The 17,172-nt window shown below is 39.5% G+C and overlaps 1 protein-coding gene across 3 annotated transcripts in view; it reads right to left on the reverse strand.

Annotated features, from left to right (window-relative positions):
• Nucleotides 1-17,172, reverse strand: part of ATP6V1H (ATPase H+ transporting V1 subunit H) — a 144,696-nt gene that overhangs the window by 54,387 nt on the left and 73,137 nt on the right. For all 3 annotated transcript variants that reach the window (XM_032846582.1, XM_032846579.1, XM_032846580.1), the window contains one exon: nucleotides 5,828-5,929. In XM_032846582.1, the coding sequence (XP_032702473.1) occupies nucleotides 5,828-5,929 (102 nt within the window). The remainder of the gene's footprint in view (nucleotides 1-5,827; nucleotides 5,930-17,172) is intronic.

A 17,172-nucleotide genomic window follows, 5' to 3' on the forward strand; every position in this document is an offset into this window, starting at 1 on the left:
CCAGAAACAGCTCTAGAACCCTGAGAATTCTACCATCCCCACTGGCTCTGATTCTACCAAAATAAGGGACCTTGGAAGAGTCACACCTACCCATCCATCAGCTAATAGGCACAGAGACCTCAGTCCCAATTGTGTGGACCCTGAAAGAGCCTTTGAACAGGCTCCAGTATCTCTCTGCTGAGTTCTGGGAGTCCCTCCCTTACCCAAGAAGTAAAGCCTGATTAACTTTGTCAAACTGCAGATTCTGAAAGGGTCCTATAACTGGTCTCCAGCTTATTCTGGCCAGTCCCCAAACATACTTGCTGGCACAGAGACCTAGCAGGAAACTTCTGGCTGCACCCTTATAGATTCTGAGGGGTCCTATACATGGCTCTAGCTCCATCATAGATGGCCTGCCAGCAGGCCAACCAGCTTCAGGGACCTAGCAAGAGATGCTCTGACAATACCCCAGAGATGGTAGAAAGGGCCCTATATTCAGGTCCATCCCTTCCCAGCCAATCCATGAGCAGTACTGCTGGCCCAGAAAACCAGTGGGAGACACTCCCGTCTGCACCCCAAGATCCTGGAAGGGTCCTATACTTGGTTCAATTCCCTCCAACCTGCAGTTACAGGCAGTCCTCCAACATAGGGACTTGGTGGGGGACACTAACATCTGTGCCTCAGGATATCTTGAAACGATCCTATACTCAGCTTCAGTTCCTTCAGCCAAAGTCAGGGAGTAGTTCCACCCACCCAGGGACCTGTGGCACAAATACCCATCTGTGCCTCTAAAACCAGATATGCAGACTTCAGTTGTGGCTGGGACACCTGAATCAGCCCTGGAGCTTGGTTCCAGTCCCTCTCAGCCATGGCCCAGGGCCTATCCTGCCCACCCAGGGATCCATCAGTGACCAGGTAGCAGTGCTCCCTGGGACCTGCAGGAGCTACACCCAACCATACACCTGGTAAGGGGATAGCTAAGGACACAACTGTGGAGACTGAAATGGATCCTTGTCCCAGCACTATCCTACTAAATAAGGTACCTGAGGCAGTCCCAGCCATCTGAAGACCAGACAGGAAACACACCTACCTAAGACCCCAGTAACAAACCTGCCAACCACGGACACCCCTGCAGACTCATATCTGTGCATAACCCACTCCAACTCAGCATGAATGTACTTTCAAAGGTAATGCCACCCATTAGCCCAGGCGACAGAGAAGAGTTCATTATCTGCTGAAAATGGTCTTAAAGACTAGACGAGGTACTTACTCCTTTAAATGCACAGACATCAATGTGAGGCTACACAGCCCACAAAGAATCAGGTAAATATAACACTACCAAATGAAAATCAATAAAGCTCCAGTAACCAATCCTATAAAAATATATATCTAAAATTTGCCTAATAAAGGATCAAAATAATCCTCTTACAGAAACTTAATGACATGAAAGAGAACACAGACAACTAAACAAAATAGAAAAACAACACATGAACAGAATGACAATAAAGAAAGAGAAATAAATAGAACCAAACAGAAATCTTGGAGCTGAAGAATACAAGGACAAAACTAAAAAATGCAACAGAGATCTTGTACACACAGACTTAAAAATCTGCTGTATCTGTGCCATTTGCTTCTGACGTGCATCCGGAATAAAGTTCTGTGTAAGACCAGTAACAGCTCTATACAGAAAATTGAAACTGAACCAGTCTCTTACACCAAACACAAAGATAAACTCTAAATAGAGGAAAGACCTCAGTGAGAGACAGAAATCCATCAAAATCTTAGATGACAACACAGGCAGTAACCTCTTCAGCACTGGCCACAGCAATTTCTTTCAAGACATGTCTCCAAAGGCAAGGGAAACAAAAGCGAAAATGAACTTTTGGGACTTCGTCAAGATAAAGAGCTTCTGAACAGCAAAGGAAACAGTCAACAAAACAAAGAAGCAACCCACGGAATGGGAGAAGATATTTGCAAATGACACTACAGATATCCAAGATCTACAAAGAACTTCTCAAACTCAACACCCAAAAAACAAATAATCAAATCAAAACATGGGCAGAAGACATGAACAGACACTTCTCCAAAGAAGACAAAGAAATAGCTAGCAGACACATGAAAAAGTGCTCATCATCATTAGCCATCAAGGAAATTCAAATCAAAACCACACTGAGATACCAACTTACACCAGTTAGAATGGCAAAAATCAACAAGGCAAGAAATAACAAATGTTGGAGAAGATGTGGAGAGAGGGGAACCTACTTACACTGTTGGTGGGAATGCAAGTTGGTGCAGCCACTTTGGAAAACAGTGTGGAGGTTCCTCAAGAAGTTAAAAATAGAGCTACCCTATGAACCAGCAATCGCACTACTAGGTATTTACCCCAAAGATACTGATGCAGTGATAAGATGGGCAACATGCACCGCAGTGTTCATAGCAGCAATGTCCACAATAGCCAAACTGTGGAAAGAGCGGAGATGCCCTTCAACAGATGAATAGATAAAGAAGATGTGGTCCATCTATACAACGGAATATTACTCAGCCATCAAAAAGGATGAATACCCAAACTTTTGCATCAACATGGATAGGACTGGAGGAGATTATAATGAGTGAAATAAGTCAAGCAGAGAAAATCTATTATCATATGGTTTCACTTACTTGTGAAACATAAGGAATAGCATGGAGGACATTAGGAGGAAGAAGGGGAAAATGAAGCAGGGAAAACCAGAAGGGGAGACCAACCATGAGAGACTATGGTCTCCAAGAAACAGACTGAGGGTTTGGGAGGGGAGAAGGGAGGGGGGATGGGTTAGCCTGGTGATAGGTATGAAGGAGGGCACATATTGCATCAAGCACTGGGTGTTATACACAAACAATGAATCATGGAACACTACATCAAAAACTAATGATATACTGTACAATGACTAACATAACATTTAAAAAAAAAAACAGTAACAAAGGCTTGCTGGGTCAGAATGAAAACATCCTGCAGTTCAAACACTGAGTGATTCAGTAGCTACACTCAAGAATTTTCTATTTTTCCTAAAGTAGGTATCAGTATCCTGAGTAGTTTCCCATATGACATTTGCCTAATGTTCTCTCATTTACCCTCCATAAAAGAGGCATTTTGCACATTTAACCATCATATGGAGTTCAGAGATGTTCATGCTCATTATTCCCACCCAGAAAAAGTGCAAGAGAAACTCTTCACTCCAAATGGACATGAACAACCTCTTCTCATTTCTGAGAGCAAAGGTAGGCTGACCCTTACTAACCTCAACCTACTTCTCCATATAGCAATGTCAATCCTGACAACTCAGCACATGATCCATGTGATATCCCACAGCCCTGGCAAATTCTGCTCCAGATGAAACTGTCATAATTTTGGAAATGGATTTTACCAAGGTCCAATACAAAGCAGCCCGAGCAGCCAAATCAGATCTAGAAAAAAACAAGTTGAAGATCAAAAATAATATAGGTCAGAGACACTTGGAGAGAAAAGATAATTTCTCTGCATCTGGATCCAGTCACTGACATGATGTTTTATAATGCTTAAATATTTATACACTATAAGGAGAAGAGGAAGTTATGAAATAATTGTGGAACGTTAAAGTATGCAATTACTTCTGTGGCTCTGCCAATTTTTCCTCACATTCTAAGATGTTCTGGGCTTACTTGACACTGTTTAATAATAAATAAGATTAATACTGTCATGTCTTCCTTATAGATAGTTTTGATGAATATAAAATATCCATATTAGTAATAGTAAAAGTAGCTAGTACTTACTAAGTACTTGCTGTGTATCTCCTGGCACAACTCTGATCACTGTATTGGGTTAACTCATTTAATCCTTATATCAGCCTCATGAGAAAGGAATATGACTATTGTCCATGGGAAAGGAATATGACTACCATCCCAATTTTACTCATTACAAAACAAACTAGCAAGTGAAACAGCAACAATTCACACCAAGGCACTATGCATTTCTGCTTTTCCAAATAACAGAAAACACCCTTTTCTACCTTAAATGTTTTCTCCCTTGATATAATATTGGTACCCTGATTTCTTATTTTTCCCAGAAAAAGCCTAACTTTTCATTGTTGATATATTTAAATGATTTTAAATTATGTGGCTACCATCACCACATCTGTAAAGTCTTACCTATCTCATCCCACATGGAATTCCTCTCTTCTCAATACTCTGAAATATGTAATTTTATCACTATACCTCTACTATAACTTTTCTTTACAGGTATTATATTTTCTTCAATATTGTGAATCTAAGAAGAGAATCTAAGACCCTCTCTCTCACTCTCTCTCTGCCCCTCCCCATCATGCACATGTATGCACACTCGCTCTCTCTGAAGGAAGGAAGTAAATTTTTTTTTTAAGATTTTATTTATTTATTAGACAGACAGAGATCACAAGTAGGCAGAGAGGCAGGCAGACAGAGGGGGAGGGAAGCAGGCTCCCTACTGAGCAGAGCCTGATGCCGGGCTCAATTCTCAGCACCCTGATATCATGACCTGAGCTGAAGGCAGAGGCTTAACCCACTGAGCCACCCAGGTGCCCCAGTAAGTAAGTAAATCTTTAAAAAAAAAATAGTAACAATAGGGGTGCTTGAGTGGCTTAGTCGGTTGGGCTCTGCCTTTGGCTGAGGTTGTGGTTGTGGCCTCCAGGTTCTGGGATTGGTATCAGGCTCCCTGCTCAGAAGGCTCCAGCGGGGAGCCTACTTCTTCCTCTCCCTCTTTCCCTTCCCGCTCAGTTTGTGCTTAATTTTTCTCTCTCTCTCTCTCAAATAAATAAAATCTTTTTAAAAAATTAAAAATAATAATAATAATAATGTCTCATCGTCTCTGTAACTAGCAAGACAGGAAACAACGTGTGTTGGAGAGGATGTGGAGAAAGGGGAACCCTCTTATACTGTTGGCGGGAATCCAAGTTGGTGCAGCCACTTTGGAGAACAGTGTGGAGATTCCTTAAGAAATTTAAAATAGAGCTTCCTTATGACCCTGCAATTGCACTACTGGGTATTTACCCCAAAGATACAGATGTAGTGAAAAGAAGGGCCATCTGCACCCCAATGTTTATAGCAGCAATGGCCACGGTCGCCAAACTGTGGAAAGAACCAAGATGCCCTTCAATGGACGAATGGATAAGGAAGATGTGGTCCATATACACTGTGGAGTATTATGCCTCCATCAGAAAGGATGAATACCCAACTTTTGTATCAACATGGATGGTACTGGAAGAGATTATGCTGACTGAAATAAGTCAAGCAGAGAGAGTCAATTATCATATGGTTTCACTTATAACATGGAGGACATAGGGAGATGGAGAAGAGAAGAAAGTTGAGGGTAATTGGAAGAGGAGATGAACCATGAGAAACTATGAACTCTGAAAAACAATCTGAGGGTTTTGAAGGGGCAGGGGGGTGGGAGGTTGGGGGAGCCAGGTGGTGGGTATTATGGAGGGCACGTATTACATGGAGCACTGGGTGTGGTGCATAAACAATGAATTCTGTTATGCTGAAATTTTTAAAAAATTAATTAAAATAAAGGGAAAAAAATTTTTAAAAATAATAATAATAATGTCTCATGTCTCTGTAACTACTAGTAGTAGTCGAAAAATAATGAGTACTCACAAAATGGCTACTAAAAACCAAAGAAAATCATGAATGTGAAATTTCTAATGTGATCTCTGCTAGCCACCACACAATAGTGTTATAGTTGTACTGATACTTTTATACCACCCATTTTTAGTTAGGTTTATTATAATTACCCATATTAATTAGGCATTTTGATTTCACTTACTCCATTAGTTTCTCTGTTAGACTACTTTTCCCTTACCGTTTGCCTCGTGGATAATGCCGTACATATTCTCCAACATCATGAGCAGCAACAGCTAAGACTTGTGGATCATCCGACACCTCCAGAAGTTTTGTCAAAATTCTGAAATAAATTTAATCCAAAGAGAGACTGATTTCTAGTTGTTCTAGAGGGCACAACAGAGCACAGTGTATTTTCAGGTATCTCCTGAAAATAGACATTTACAAAAGGATTTTCTACAGCTCTTACTATTACACATAATATATTACGTATGAGTTAGCAGTTTTCAAATCTTTACACATTATTATATCAGGTTACTTTCAAATTCATAATATATACCACACACAATCCCCAAAATATCAAAAAATCCCCAATGTAACTTTCCTGCTCTCTCAAAAAAGACAACTAGAATGTGAGTTAATATTATTTTAATATACAGTTACCAGCAAATCCTTGCCAATTATATTTTGAAGATTAATCATTTGTAAGCCTTTTGTTAGTATTAAGAAGTTGCTTTAAGTTGTGATCAAGATGGAACATGAGCCCTCAGCATAGACATTCCTTGTGCCCCTCTCTCCTGCCTTCTTTCTCACTCCAAGTCTCAGGAAGAACTTGAACGGGAACTTCACAAGTAAAACAATGCAAAACAGCAAGTAAATGTTTCTGAGAAGATGGGCACCCAAATTCATAATCCTGGTTCCCTTGCTGTCCTTTCTCCACAGCAACTGCACAGGCAGAGTGAAACCACTGCAGGAGCCTGATGGTGTTTCTAAGAACAGGAGCCAACCAGACACAGAGAATGCTCTCTTCTGCTGGGAGCTGGAGCCTTGACCACTGATTTCTGCTTCCTCGAGGACCTTCAGGAAAAGGGTTCATCTCACCCAGGAGATATTTCTGGGTACATGTTTCCTCAAGAGTGAAGGCAAAGAGGGAAATGTGCTACCCAGAATCCAATCCAGTGGGAGAGAGAGTCTTCAGCATGAGTGTGAGGGAGATCACTCAAGGAACAGATCATTCCTGTGTTACTGAAACTACTCAAGGACACAGAAATTGAAAGAAAGCTCAACTCATTCCACAAACAGAACATACTGGGATAATCAATCAGAATCAGTAATTATTTTAATTGCCAGGCAGAAGACCAACATATAAAAAAAACTGCTTTCTAATATGCCAGCAACAGTCACTCCCTTAGACACAGATACATGAAAACCTTACAGAACTAGCTAATTCAATCAGTACAATACTGAGAGAATATCTTTTCAGTTCTCAGCTCAAATATCACCTCTTGCTTAACAATCTCCGATCCCAAGATAATACCCTCCCCCTCATCATTTTCTATCCCCATTTCTTGATTTATTTTTCTTCACAGGACTCATTACCACCAGCCATGGTATTATGTAGTTTCTTGACTATCTGTTTAGTCTCTTTCTCTACAAAATACAATGTAAGCCTAATGATAATAAGAAATTAATTTCATTTGCAATTGTGTTTGCAACACCTAGAAAAGTACTGACCATACAACAGATGCTCAATACATACTTGCTAGAAAAAATGAATACACAATATAAGTATAAAATGGTGATGCCGCCAACTGGGGAAACAATGTGACAGCTCCTAATGGAATTTAAAATGCACAGACCCTTTGATCCAGCAATTCTACTTCTAGGAATCTAACCTACAGAAATACCTTCACATTTCTACAAGGATAACTATGTACACTAGCTTAAAAAATGACTAAGAGGGGCGCCTGGGTGGCTCATCTGCCTTCAGCTCAGGTCATGATCCCACATGGGCCTCTCTCCTTAGCAGGGAGCCTGCTTCCTACTCTCTCTTTCTCTGCCTGCCTCTCTGCCTACTTGTGATCTCTGTCTGTCAAATAAATAAATAAAAATAAATAAAATAAAATAAAATAAAAAATGACTAAGAGAAAAGGTTAGGGGGTAGAGTCCACATGCAAGAGTTAGGCTTTTCCCTCCATTTCTTCTTGCATGCTGGTGGCACCTGCTTTGTCCTCTGTAAACCAACTATGTCATGTACAAAGCAGTTTCACATTCACCATTTTATCAAAATCTCTACGACTTAGGATTATTGATTCTTCCTATTTTACAGAGCGGTAACACCAGAGGCTCAGTGGAATAAAGTGGCCCAATTAAAAAGAAAATAGATTTCAAATTTTAAAAAATAATAAAACTAAGTCATTTTTTAACAGACCCCAAGCCATAATTAGTGAAAAACATAAGTCAAAGACTAACATATTTAGATGGAACATGTATAAATTACTCTACATAAAGATGCAGATACAGATATGTCTATGAATGAGAGAACACTGGAGAGTATATCACCTGACTCTGGTTACCACTGGGGAAGACTATGAGAGAAAACAGCAGTGAAGAAACCTTTTCACTTTACTTCTGTATGCCTACAAGAGTACTTAAATGACATGGCCCAGGCTGTTCTATATAACTTAGAATTCAAAAATTCAGCACACATATTTTTTCTAAGTTACTTAATTTTACTATGATGCTCAAGAAGTTACTATCCCTTAGAATTTCTAATTTTTTTAATTTAAATTCAATTATCCAACAGATAGTACATCATTAGTTTCAGATGTAGTGTTCAATAATTCATCAGTTGTGCATAACACCCAGTGCTCATCACATCACATGCCCTCCTTAATGCCCATCATACAAGTACCCCATCCTCCCCTACCCTCCTTCCCTCTAGCAACCCTCAGTTTGTTTCCTATAATTAAGGGTCTCTCATGGTTTTTCTCCCTCTCTGATGACTTCCCATTCAGTTTTCCCTCCCTCCCTATGATCCTCTGGGCTGTTTCTTATATTCCACATATGAGTGAAACCATATGATAATTGGTTTTCTCTCACTGACTTGTTTTGCATAATACCCTCCAGTTCCCTCCACACTGATGTAAATGGTAAGTATTCATCCTTTCTGATGGTTGAGTAATATTCCATTGTATATATATACCACATCTTCTTTATCCATTCATCTGTGGATGGGTACCACTTGGCATCAGGGAAATCAAATCAAAACCATAATGATATACCACCTCACTCAGTCAGAATGGCTAAAATTGTCAAGTCAGGAAACAACAATTGTTGATGAGGACGTGGAGAAAGGGGAACCCTCTTACACTGCTGGAAGGAATGCAAGCTGGTACAGCCATTCTGGAAAACAGTATGGCAGTTCTTCAAGAAGTTAAAAATGGAGCTACCCTATGATCTAGCAATTGCACTATACTGGGTATTCACCCCCAAGTAAAATGTATTGATCTGAAGGAGCACCTGCAGCCCAATGTCCACAATAGCCAAACTATAGAATTGCAAATTTAAAGTTCAAAATATTTAACATAAAAAAAGTTTTGAAGCTATTTAATTGCCTATTTGCATACAAACTCTTCAATTACAAAATACAAACCTTATTTCTTAAGATCTGTATTAGAAAACATCTTGAATCACAATGATATTTGCTCATATCATTTGCATTAAAACAAAAACTTAAATACTTAAAATACTTAAAGTAATAAGAATCTACTTTAATAGTTCAAAAACCTGTACAAGTCTATGAAGCTTGTGTACTTCAGTTTCTGCAGCTCATTTATTTGGTAACATCTCCTAAGAGTATGGATCAACACTTCTTTGCCTACCTTTTTCGATCATCATCTCAGCATGTCACATATCTAACTCTATAAACAACAGGAAACACTAATAAAAAACCTAACCGTCAATCAGGGAATTATTTCTTTAGGAAGTACTTACATGCCTTTTATCTTCCAGACTAACTGAGATATCTGCATTTCCAAATAACAGAAGAGATAAAATGAAGATTTATTATATGCATATATATTCCAAATTCGATGTAAATATATACCTCACAAGAACCCGTAAATGAGAAAATGAGACCCAGAGAAGTTCCACAGTCTGCCTACAGACACAACAAATGTTGAAACAGATTTGAATCACTCAGCTGTTGACTCTAGTCCACGCTAAGCACAACTGCACCATGATGGCAGTTCACTCAACTGAAGCACATGTAAACCCACAAAGAAAAAGCAAGACATACAGTCAATCTCCCACACAGTTACTTTAATTTCAAACTTGCTCTTTTTAAAAGGCCAACTTGCAAAGTATTCTAAAATTACATTTAATTCAACTGAAACATTTTAATAATTTCAAAAGGTTGAAGTACTTTGATGTTATTTTTATTATTTTGAATTTTTATTAAGATATCATTTTAGGAAATAAGAAAATAATCAACATAATCAACATAAGATTCCCTAAAAGCATAACAGAATATTTGTTCTGAGTACCTTAAACCAGAAACTAGCAAATTATAGCTGAAGTCCAAAGCCAGCAGCTTCCTGTTTTTGTACATGAAGTTTCATCAGAACACAATCACACTCATTAGTTTACATACTGTCCACAATTGCCTTAGCACTTTAGTACTGATGCTCAGTAGTTGTGACAGAGAACAAATGGCTCACAGAGTCTCCACTGTTTACTTTCTGGGCCTTTACAGAAAAAGTTTGCCAATGCCTGCCTTATACAACCTGAGCCATTCTTCATATAGCAGAGACCTCTGATACTCAAAATATGGCCTACAAAATCACAGCATTGGTATCAGCTTAGAAATGCTGAATTACAGAACAAATCTTGGATCTCCAGAGCTAGAATATGCATTTTAACAAGATCTCCATTAACATTTGAAAAATATAGTCTTAGACTCAAAAAAATGGTGAAGTAACTAAAATCAAATCTAGAAAATACGGAAATGATTTTAATGGCTATCCTTTACGACCATTTAGGCCACTGAATATGTTCATCAACAATGAAAATATTTTTGTATTATTATGTGTAAACTGAGCATGCTTTCCATTTCTATATTCAAGTCATCAATGGAAATTTTCAAAAGAATAGGTTCAAAAAAAGAAATTCTGTGGTAAGCAAAGAAAGAGCTCCCTCCAATTCTTCTCTGAATACGGTTTTTTTAATTGTTTTTTTTTTACATTTTTAAAATTTTATTATGTTATGTTAGTCTCCATATGGTACATCACTAGTTTTTTTTTTAATTTAATTTTTTTTCAGTGTTCCAGAATTCATTGTTTATGCACCACATGCAGTGCTCCATGCAATACATGCCCTCCTTAATACCCACCACCCGGCTAACCCAACCCCACACCCGCTCCTCTCCAAAACCTCAGTTTGTTTCTCAGAGTCCACAGTCTCTCATGGTCTGTCTTCCCCTCTAATTTCCCCCAACTCACTCCTCCTCTCCATCTCCCCATGTCCTCCGTGTTATTCCTTACGCTCCACAAGTTAAGTGAAACCATATGATAATTGACTCTTTCCACAAGTAAGTGAAACCATATGATAATTGACTTATTTCACTCAGCTTAATCTCTTCCAGTCCCGTCCATGGTGATATAAAAGTTGGTTATTAATCCTTTCTAATGAGTGTGTAATATTCCATTGTACATATGGACCATATCTTCTTTCTTTAATTTCTTCTCAGTGTAATAGAATTCATTGTTTATGCACCACACCCAGTATGCAGTATGTGCCTTACATAATATCCACCACCAGGCTCCCCCAACCTCCCACCCTTCACCCCTTCAAAACCCTCAGATTGTTTTTCAGAGTCCATAGTCTCTCATGGTTCATCTCCCCTCCAATTTCCCTCAACTCCTTTCTCCTCTCCATCTCCCCATGTCCTCTGTGTTATTTGTTATGCTCCACAAATAAGGGAAACCATATGATAATTGACTCTCTCTGCTTGACTTATTTTACTCAGCATCATCTCGTCCAGTACCATCCATGTTGATACAAAAGTTGGGTATTCATCCTTTCTGATGGAGGCATAATACTCCATAGTATATATGGACCACATCTTCCTTATCCATTTGTCCGCTGAAAGGCATCTTGGTTCTTTCCACAGTTTGGCGACCGTGGCCATTGCTGATACGAACATTGAGGTACAGATTGCCCTTCTTTTCACTACATCTGTATCTTTGGGTTAAATACCCAGTAGTGCAATTGCAGGGTCATAGGGAAGCTCTATTTTTAATTTCTTAAGGAATCTCCACACTGTTCTCCAAAGTGGCTGCACCAACTTGCATTCCCACCAACAGTGGAAGAGGGTTCCCCTTTCTCCACATCCTCTCCAACACACGTTGTTTCCTGTCTTGTTAATTTTGGCCATTCTAACTGGTGTAAGGAGGTATCTCAATGTGGTTCTAATTTGAATCTCCCTGATGGCTAGTGATGATGAACATTTTTTCATGTGTCTGAGAGCCATTTGTGTGTCTTCATTGGAGAAGTGTCTGTTCATGTCTTCTGCCCATTTTTTGACATGACTATCTGTCTTGTGTGTGTTTAGTTTGAGAAGTTCTTTATAGATCCTGGATATCAGCCTTTTGTCTGTACTATCATTTGCCAATATCTTCTCCCATTCCATGGGTTGCCTCTTTCTTTTGTTGACTGTTTCCTTTGCTGTGCAGAAGCTTTTGATCTTGATGAAGTCCCAAAAGTTCATTTTCATTTTTGTTTCCTTTGCCTTTAGAGACATATCTTGAAAGAAGTTGCTGTGGCTGATATCGAAGAGGTTACTACCTATGTTCTCCTCTAGGATTCTGATGGATTCCTGTCTCACGTTGAGGTCTTTTATCCATTTTGAGTTTATCTTTGTGTACGGTGTAAGAGAATGGTTGAGTTTCATTCTTCTACATATAGCTGTCCAGTTTTCCCAGCACCATTTATTGAAGAGACTGTCTTTTTTCCACTGTATATTTTTTCCTGTTTTGTCGAGGATTATTTGACCATAGAATTGAGGGTCCATATCTGGGCTCTCTACTCTGTTCCACTAGTCTATGTGTCTGTTTTTATGCCAGTACTATGCTGTCCTGGTGATCACAGCTTTGTAGTAAAGCTTGAAATCAGGCAATGTGATGCCACCAGTTTTGTTTTTCTTTTTCAACATTTCCTTAGCAATTCAGGGTCTCTTCTGATTCGATACAAATTTTAGGATTATTTGCTCTAGCTCTTTGAAAAATACCGGTGGAATTTTGATCAGAATGGCATTAAAAGCATAGATTGATCTAGGCAGTATAGACATTTTAACAATGTTTATTCTTCCGATCCAAGAGCATGGAATGGTCTTCCTTCTTTTTGTGTCTTTTTCAATTTCTTCCATGAGTGTTCTGTAGTTCCTCGAGTACAGATCCTTTACCTCTTTGGTTAGGTTTATTCCCAGGTATCTTATGGTTCTTGGTGCTATAGTAAACAGAATCGATTCTCTAATTTCCCTTTCTGTATTCTCATTGTTAGTGTATAAGAAAGCCACTGATTTCTGTACATTGACTTTGTATCCTGCCACGTTACTGAATTGCTGTATGAGTTCTAGTAGTTTGGGGGTGGAGTCTTTTGGGTTTTCCATATAAAGAATCATGTCATCTGTGAAGAGAGAGAGTTTGACTTCTTCATTGCCAATTTGGATACCTTTTATTTCTCTTTGTTGTCTGATTGCTGTTTCTAGGACTTCTAATACTATATTGAACAAGAGTGGTAAGAGTGGGCATCCTTGTCATGTTCCTGATCTCAACAGGAAGGCTGTGAGCTTTTTCCCATTGAGGATGATATTTGTTGTGGGTTTTTCATAGATAGATTTTATGTAGTTCAGGAATGTTCCCTCTATCCCTATACTTTGAAGCATTTTAATCAGGAACGGATGCTGGATTTTGTCAAATGCTTTTTCTGCATCAATTGAGAGGACCATGTGGTTCTTCTCTCTTCTCTTATTGATTTGTTCTATCACATTGATTGATTTGCGAATGTTGAACCATCCTTGCAACCCAGGGATGAGTCCCATCTGGTCATGGTGGATAATCTTTTTAATGTGGTGTTGGATCCTATTTGCTAGGATGTATCTTGATATCTTTGTTAATGGACTCAACTTTCCTAAGATAAAGGGGGATTAAAAACTGGTTTACCTATAGGGGTTGTATTGATTGGGGAAAGGGAATTACCTTGAAGATTAACTCTATATGAATATTTTTTTTAAAAAGAATAAACTAAAATAAAATAAAATTAAATTTAAAAAAAATTAAAAAATAGAAAAGCAGAAGAAAAACACAGGTATATGTATCAAAAAGTTCAGGTTAGGGGCACCTGGGTGGCTCAGTGGGTTAAGCCTCTGCCTTGGGCTCAGGTCATGATCTCAGGGTCCTGGGATTGAGCCCCTCATTGGGCTCTCTGCTCGGCGGGGAGCCTGCTTCCCCCTCTCTCTCTGCCTGAATCTCTGCCTACTTGTGATCTCTCCCTCTCTAATAAAAAAAAAAAGTTCAGGTTAAAAGGTTATTATGGAATTTAATGTACTGGACATCTCACTGTGATGGTAAATAGGTTAAAAAGTTTTATATATTTCTATATATATATATATATTCTATTTATATATTTCTATATATATAGAAATGAACCAGTATTGTGGGAATGAATTAAAAATAAAAGTTGTATCTATGAAGTAGTGGTGGTTGTCCTCTTGTCCTTTTTTTGGGGGGAGGGGGTTAGTTTTCTGGGGGAGGGGCCTGCTGCAAGGGTTTTCAGGCAATGTCCCTAGAGTTAAGTCCTCCGGCCCCCATCAAGGGGGTGGGCTCTGAGGAAACCGGTTTTTCAGGCTTTTGTTCTCTGGAGATTTTGTTTGTTTGTTCATTTGTTTTCTCTCCCCTTGGCAGCTTTTGTTGGTTTTTGGAGATTTAGAGGAAAGAAACTGTACCCAGACCTCCCGCTCAGAGAGAAGCCTCAGTCTGTTCCCCTCTGGGTGCTGCAGAGCACATAAATTCCCCCTCGGCCGCTGGCAGAACACGTTCCCAGGCATGTTCCCAGTCACGGTCTACGGGGTCACAGGAACTCCTGCTTGTACCCAAAACCACCATAGCCTTGGCTGTCTGGGCAGCTCCAGACCACCAGAGAGGTTCTAAGCAGCGAGAGCGCACTGAGATTTTCCCGCTGGCCCGGGCTGGGAGTGTTCAGACTCCCCGGTCCAAGAGAGCACTGGCTGGCCCCTGCAGACACCTCTCTCAGGGAGGGGTGTGGGGGGTGACTCAGACTCTGGTAGCACGGTACGCGCGGAGAGTGCAAAAGGCTGTGGTTCTGCCGGCTGGGGAGGCTCCCTGCCCTTCACGCGAGCCACCACCCAGATGCTCTCAGGGACTAAGACCTGGTTTCTTCACAGCACTCTCTCTGGCTCAGCGCCAGGGGTGGCTGCCCTGGGTCTGGGGACTTAAACCCCTGTCCCTAACCATGCCGATTCCCACAATTTCCCCCCACGATCCTTTGCTCTTTGAGTGCTTTCAACCAGACTCCAAGTTAATGCTGGTCCCCAGTCGCAGGGCACTCTTGTATTGGGGTATTACTTTCCAATAGGTCGCTTCTGGTGGCTCCCTCCCCCTTTTGTTTATCTTCCAATATCAGTCCGCCTTTCCCACTCTGCTTTACCTGCCCCCATAGAGATCCAGAAGTGTATAATTCTAATCTCAGGTTGATTTCATGGGTGATCAGAGTTCTTTGGTAGGTAATCAGCTCACTTTAGGGTACAGGTTGAAATGGCACCTCCTCCTACTTCCCCGCCATCTTGTCTCCCCCCTCAATACAGGTGTTAAGTCAATGATAGATTCATTAATCAAGAGCCAAATCTCAATTACCACATTAACCACAGCTGAGATTCTGTCAGACACTCCAATGGGATCAAGACAGCAACATAGCTTTGGAGTTAGAAGAAATGTGAATTCTGACTCTGACATTTGGTCGAAAATGTAATCTTGGAAAGTAGGCTTGTTCAAATCCAAAACAGAATTTATATTATTATTCTGACTGATCACTCCACAAATTTGTTCTTGTTCACTTTCACAATGTTTTTCCTCTGTTTTAAAAGCCTGTCTGCTCCTTCAGATTCTGCTTTTATTTTTAACATCTTAATTTTATTTTTTTCAGTGTTCCAAGAATCATTGTTTATGCACCACACCCAGTGCTCCATGCAATACATGGCCTCCTTAATACACACCACCAGGCTCACCCATCCCCCACCCTCAACCCCTCCAAAACCCTCCGTTTGTTTCTCAGAGTCCACAGTCTCTCAAGCTTCCCCTCCGATTTACCCCACTTCACTTTTCCTTTCCTTCTCCTAATGTTCTCCATGTTATTCCTTATGCTCCATAAGTAAGTGAAACCATATGAAATTACCATCTACATGGTTTCTTACATTTCAGAATATTTCCTTATTCAAAATACGTACTTATTTCAAAATTTTAACATGGAAGATTACAAAGTACTTTCTGTATACTATCATACTAAAATTGATGGAGAAAAAATGAACTTACACTGTATACTTATAAGTTTGAAATTACCTGATAAAAGAGGTCAAAGTCTCAGGTAAGTACAGTTCTCCACAGATAAAAAGAAGGCTAGTATTCACTGGGTTTTGTTGTTGTTTTTTTTTTAACAACAGAATGAAGATTTCTCCTATATCTATTTTATCAGCTAGTTTGAAGAGCGGCACTAGCATGCCCCTCCTTGCCAATCATCTCCATACAGACAACTTATAAGAACAGAAGCTGAGGGGGTGCTGGGTGGCTCAGTTAAGTGTCTGACTCCTGATTTCAGCTCAGGTCATGATCTCAGGGTCATGTTAAGCTCCATATCAGGAGTCTGTTTGTCCCTCCTCCGCCCCCTCACCTGCTCCCAACTCACACAAATATACACACTCTTGCTCTCTTTCTTTAAAATAAATAAATTTTTTAAATCTTTAAAAGAAAAAAAGAATGGAAACTAAGAACAAACAATGACTTCAAATTTCTCTAAAACTGAAGTTCGACATGTCATTGTTTCTGGTTATTTAGAAAAACCACAAAGGCTCATAAGAAGGTAAAGAGTAATATGAAGGAACTACAAAATTTAAAACCTAATGACAGAAAACAGAACATGCAAAAGGCTCTTTAAGTGTATCATAATAAAAATACACGTAATGCTTTAGTAATAATTTATAAAACAGCTCCCCTCCATTATATTCAAGTTCTCCAAAAACTAGATTTAAAAGCATTATTCAAGCTCATTTTGCTACTTTTAAAAACTCAAAGGAGCACAACAATGCTGAAAAGATAATCCACTTCTTCCCCCATCCATTCTCCATCAGTCGCCAACGTCTATCAATCACTCACTCTGGTTTGCCAAATGTTTAAATAAGCATAATGTAACCTTTTTGGTAATACAGGGAAAATAAGTATAAACAATAAGGATAAATCTGTGTAAGGTCTACATAAAACTGCCCACTGGACACTTGTATATATTTCGTCTCCTCCT

Source organism: Lontra canadensis, unplaced genomic scaffold, assembly GCF_010015895.1.
Source record: "Lontra canadensis isolate GAN:19392208 unplaced genomic scaffold, GSC_riverotter_1.0 scaffold177, whole genome shotgun sequence".
NCBI lineage: Eukaryota > Metazoa > Chordata > Mammalia > Carnivora > Mustelidae > Lontra > Lontra canadensis.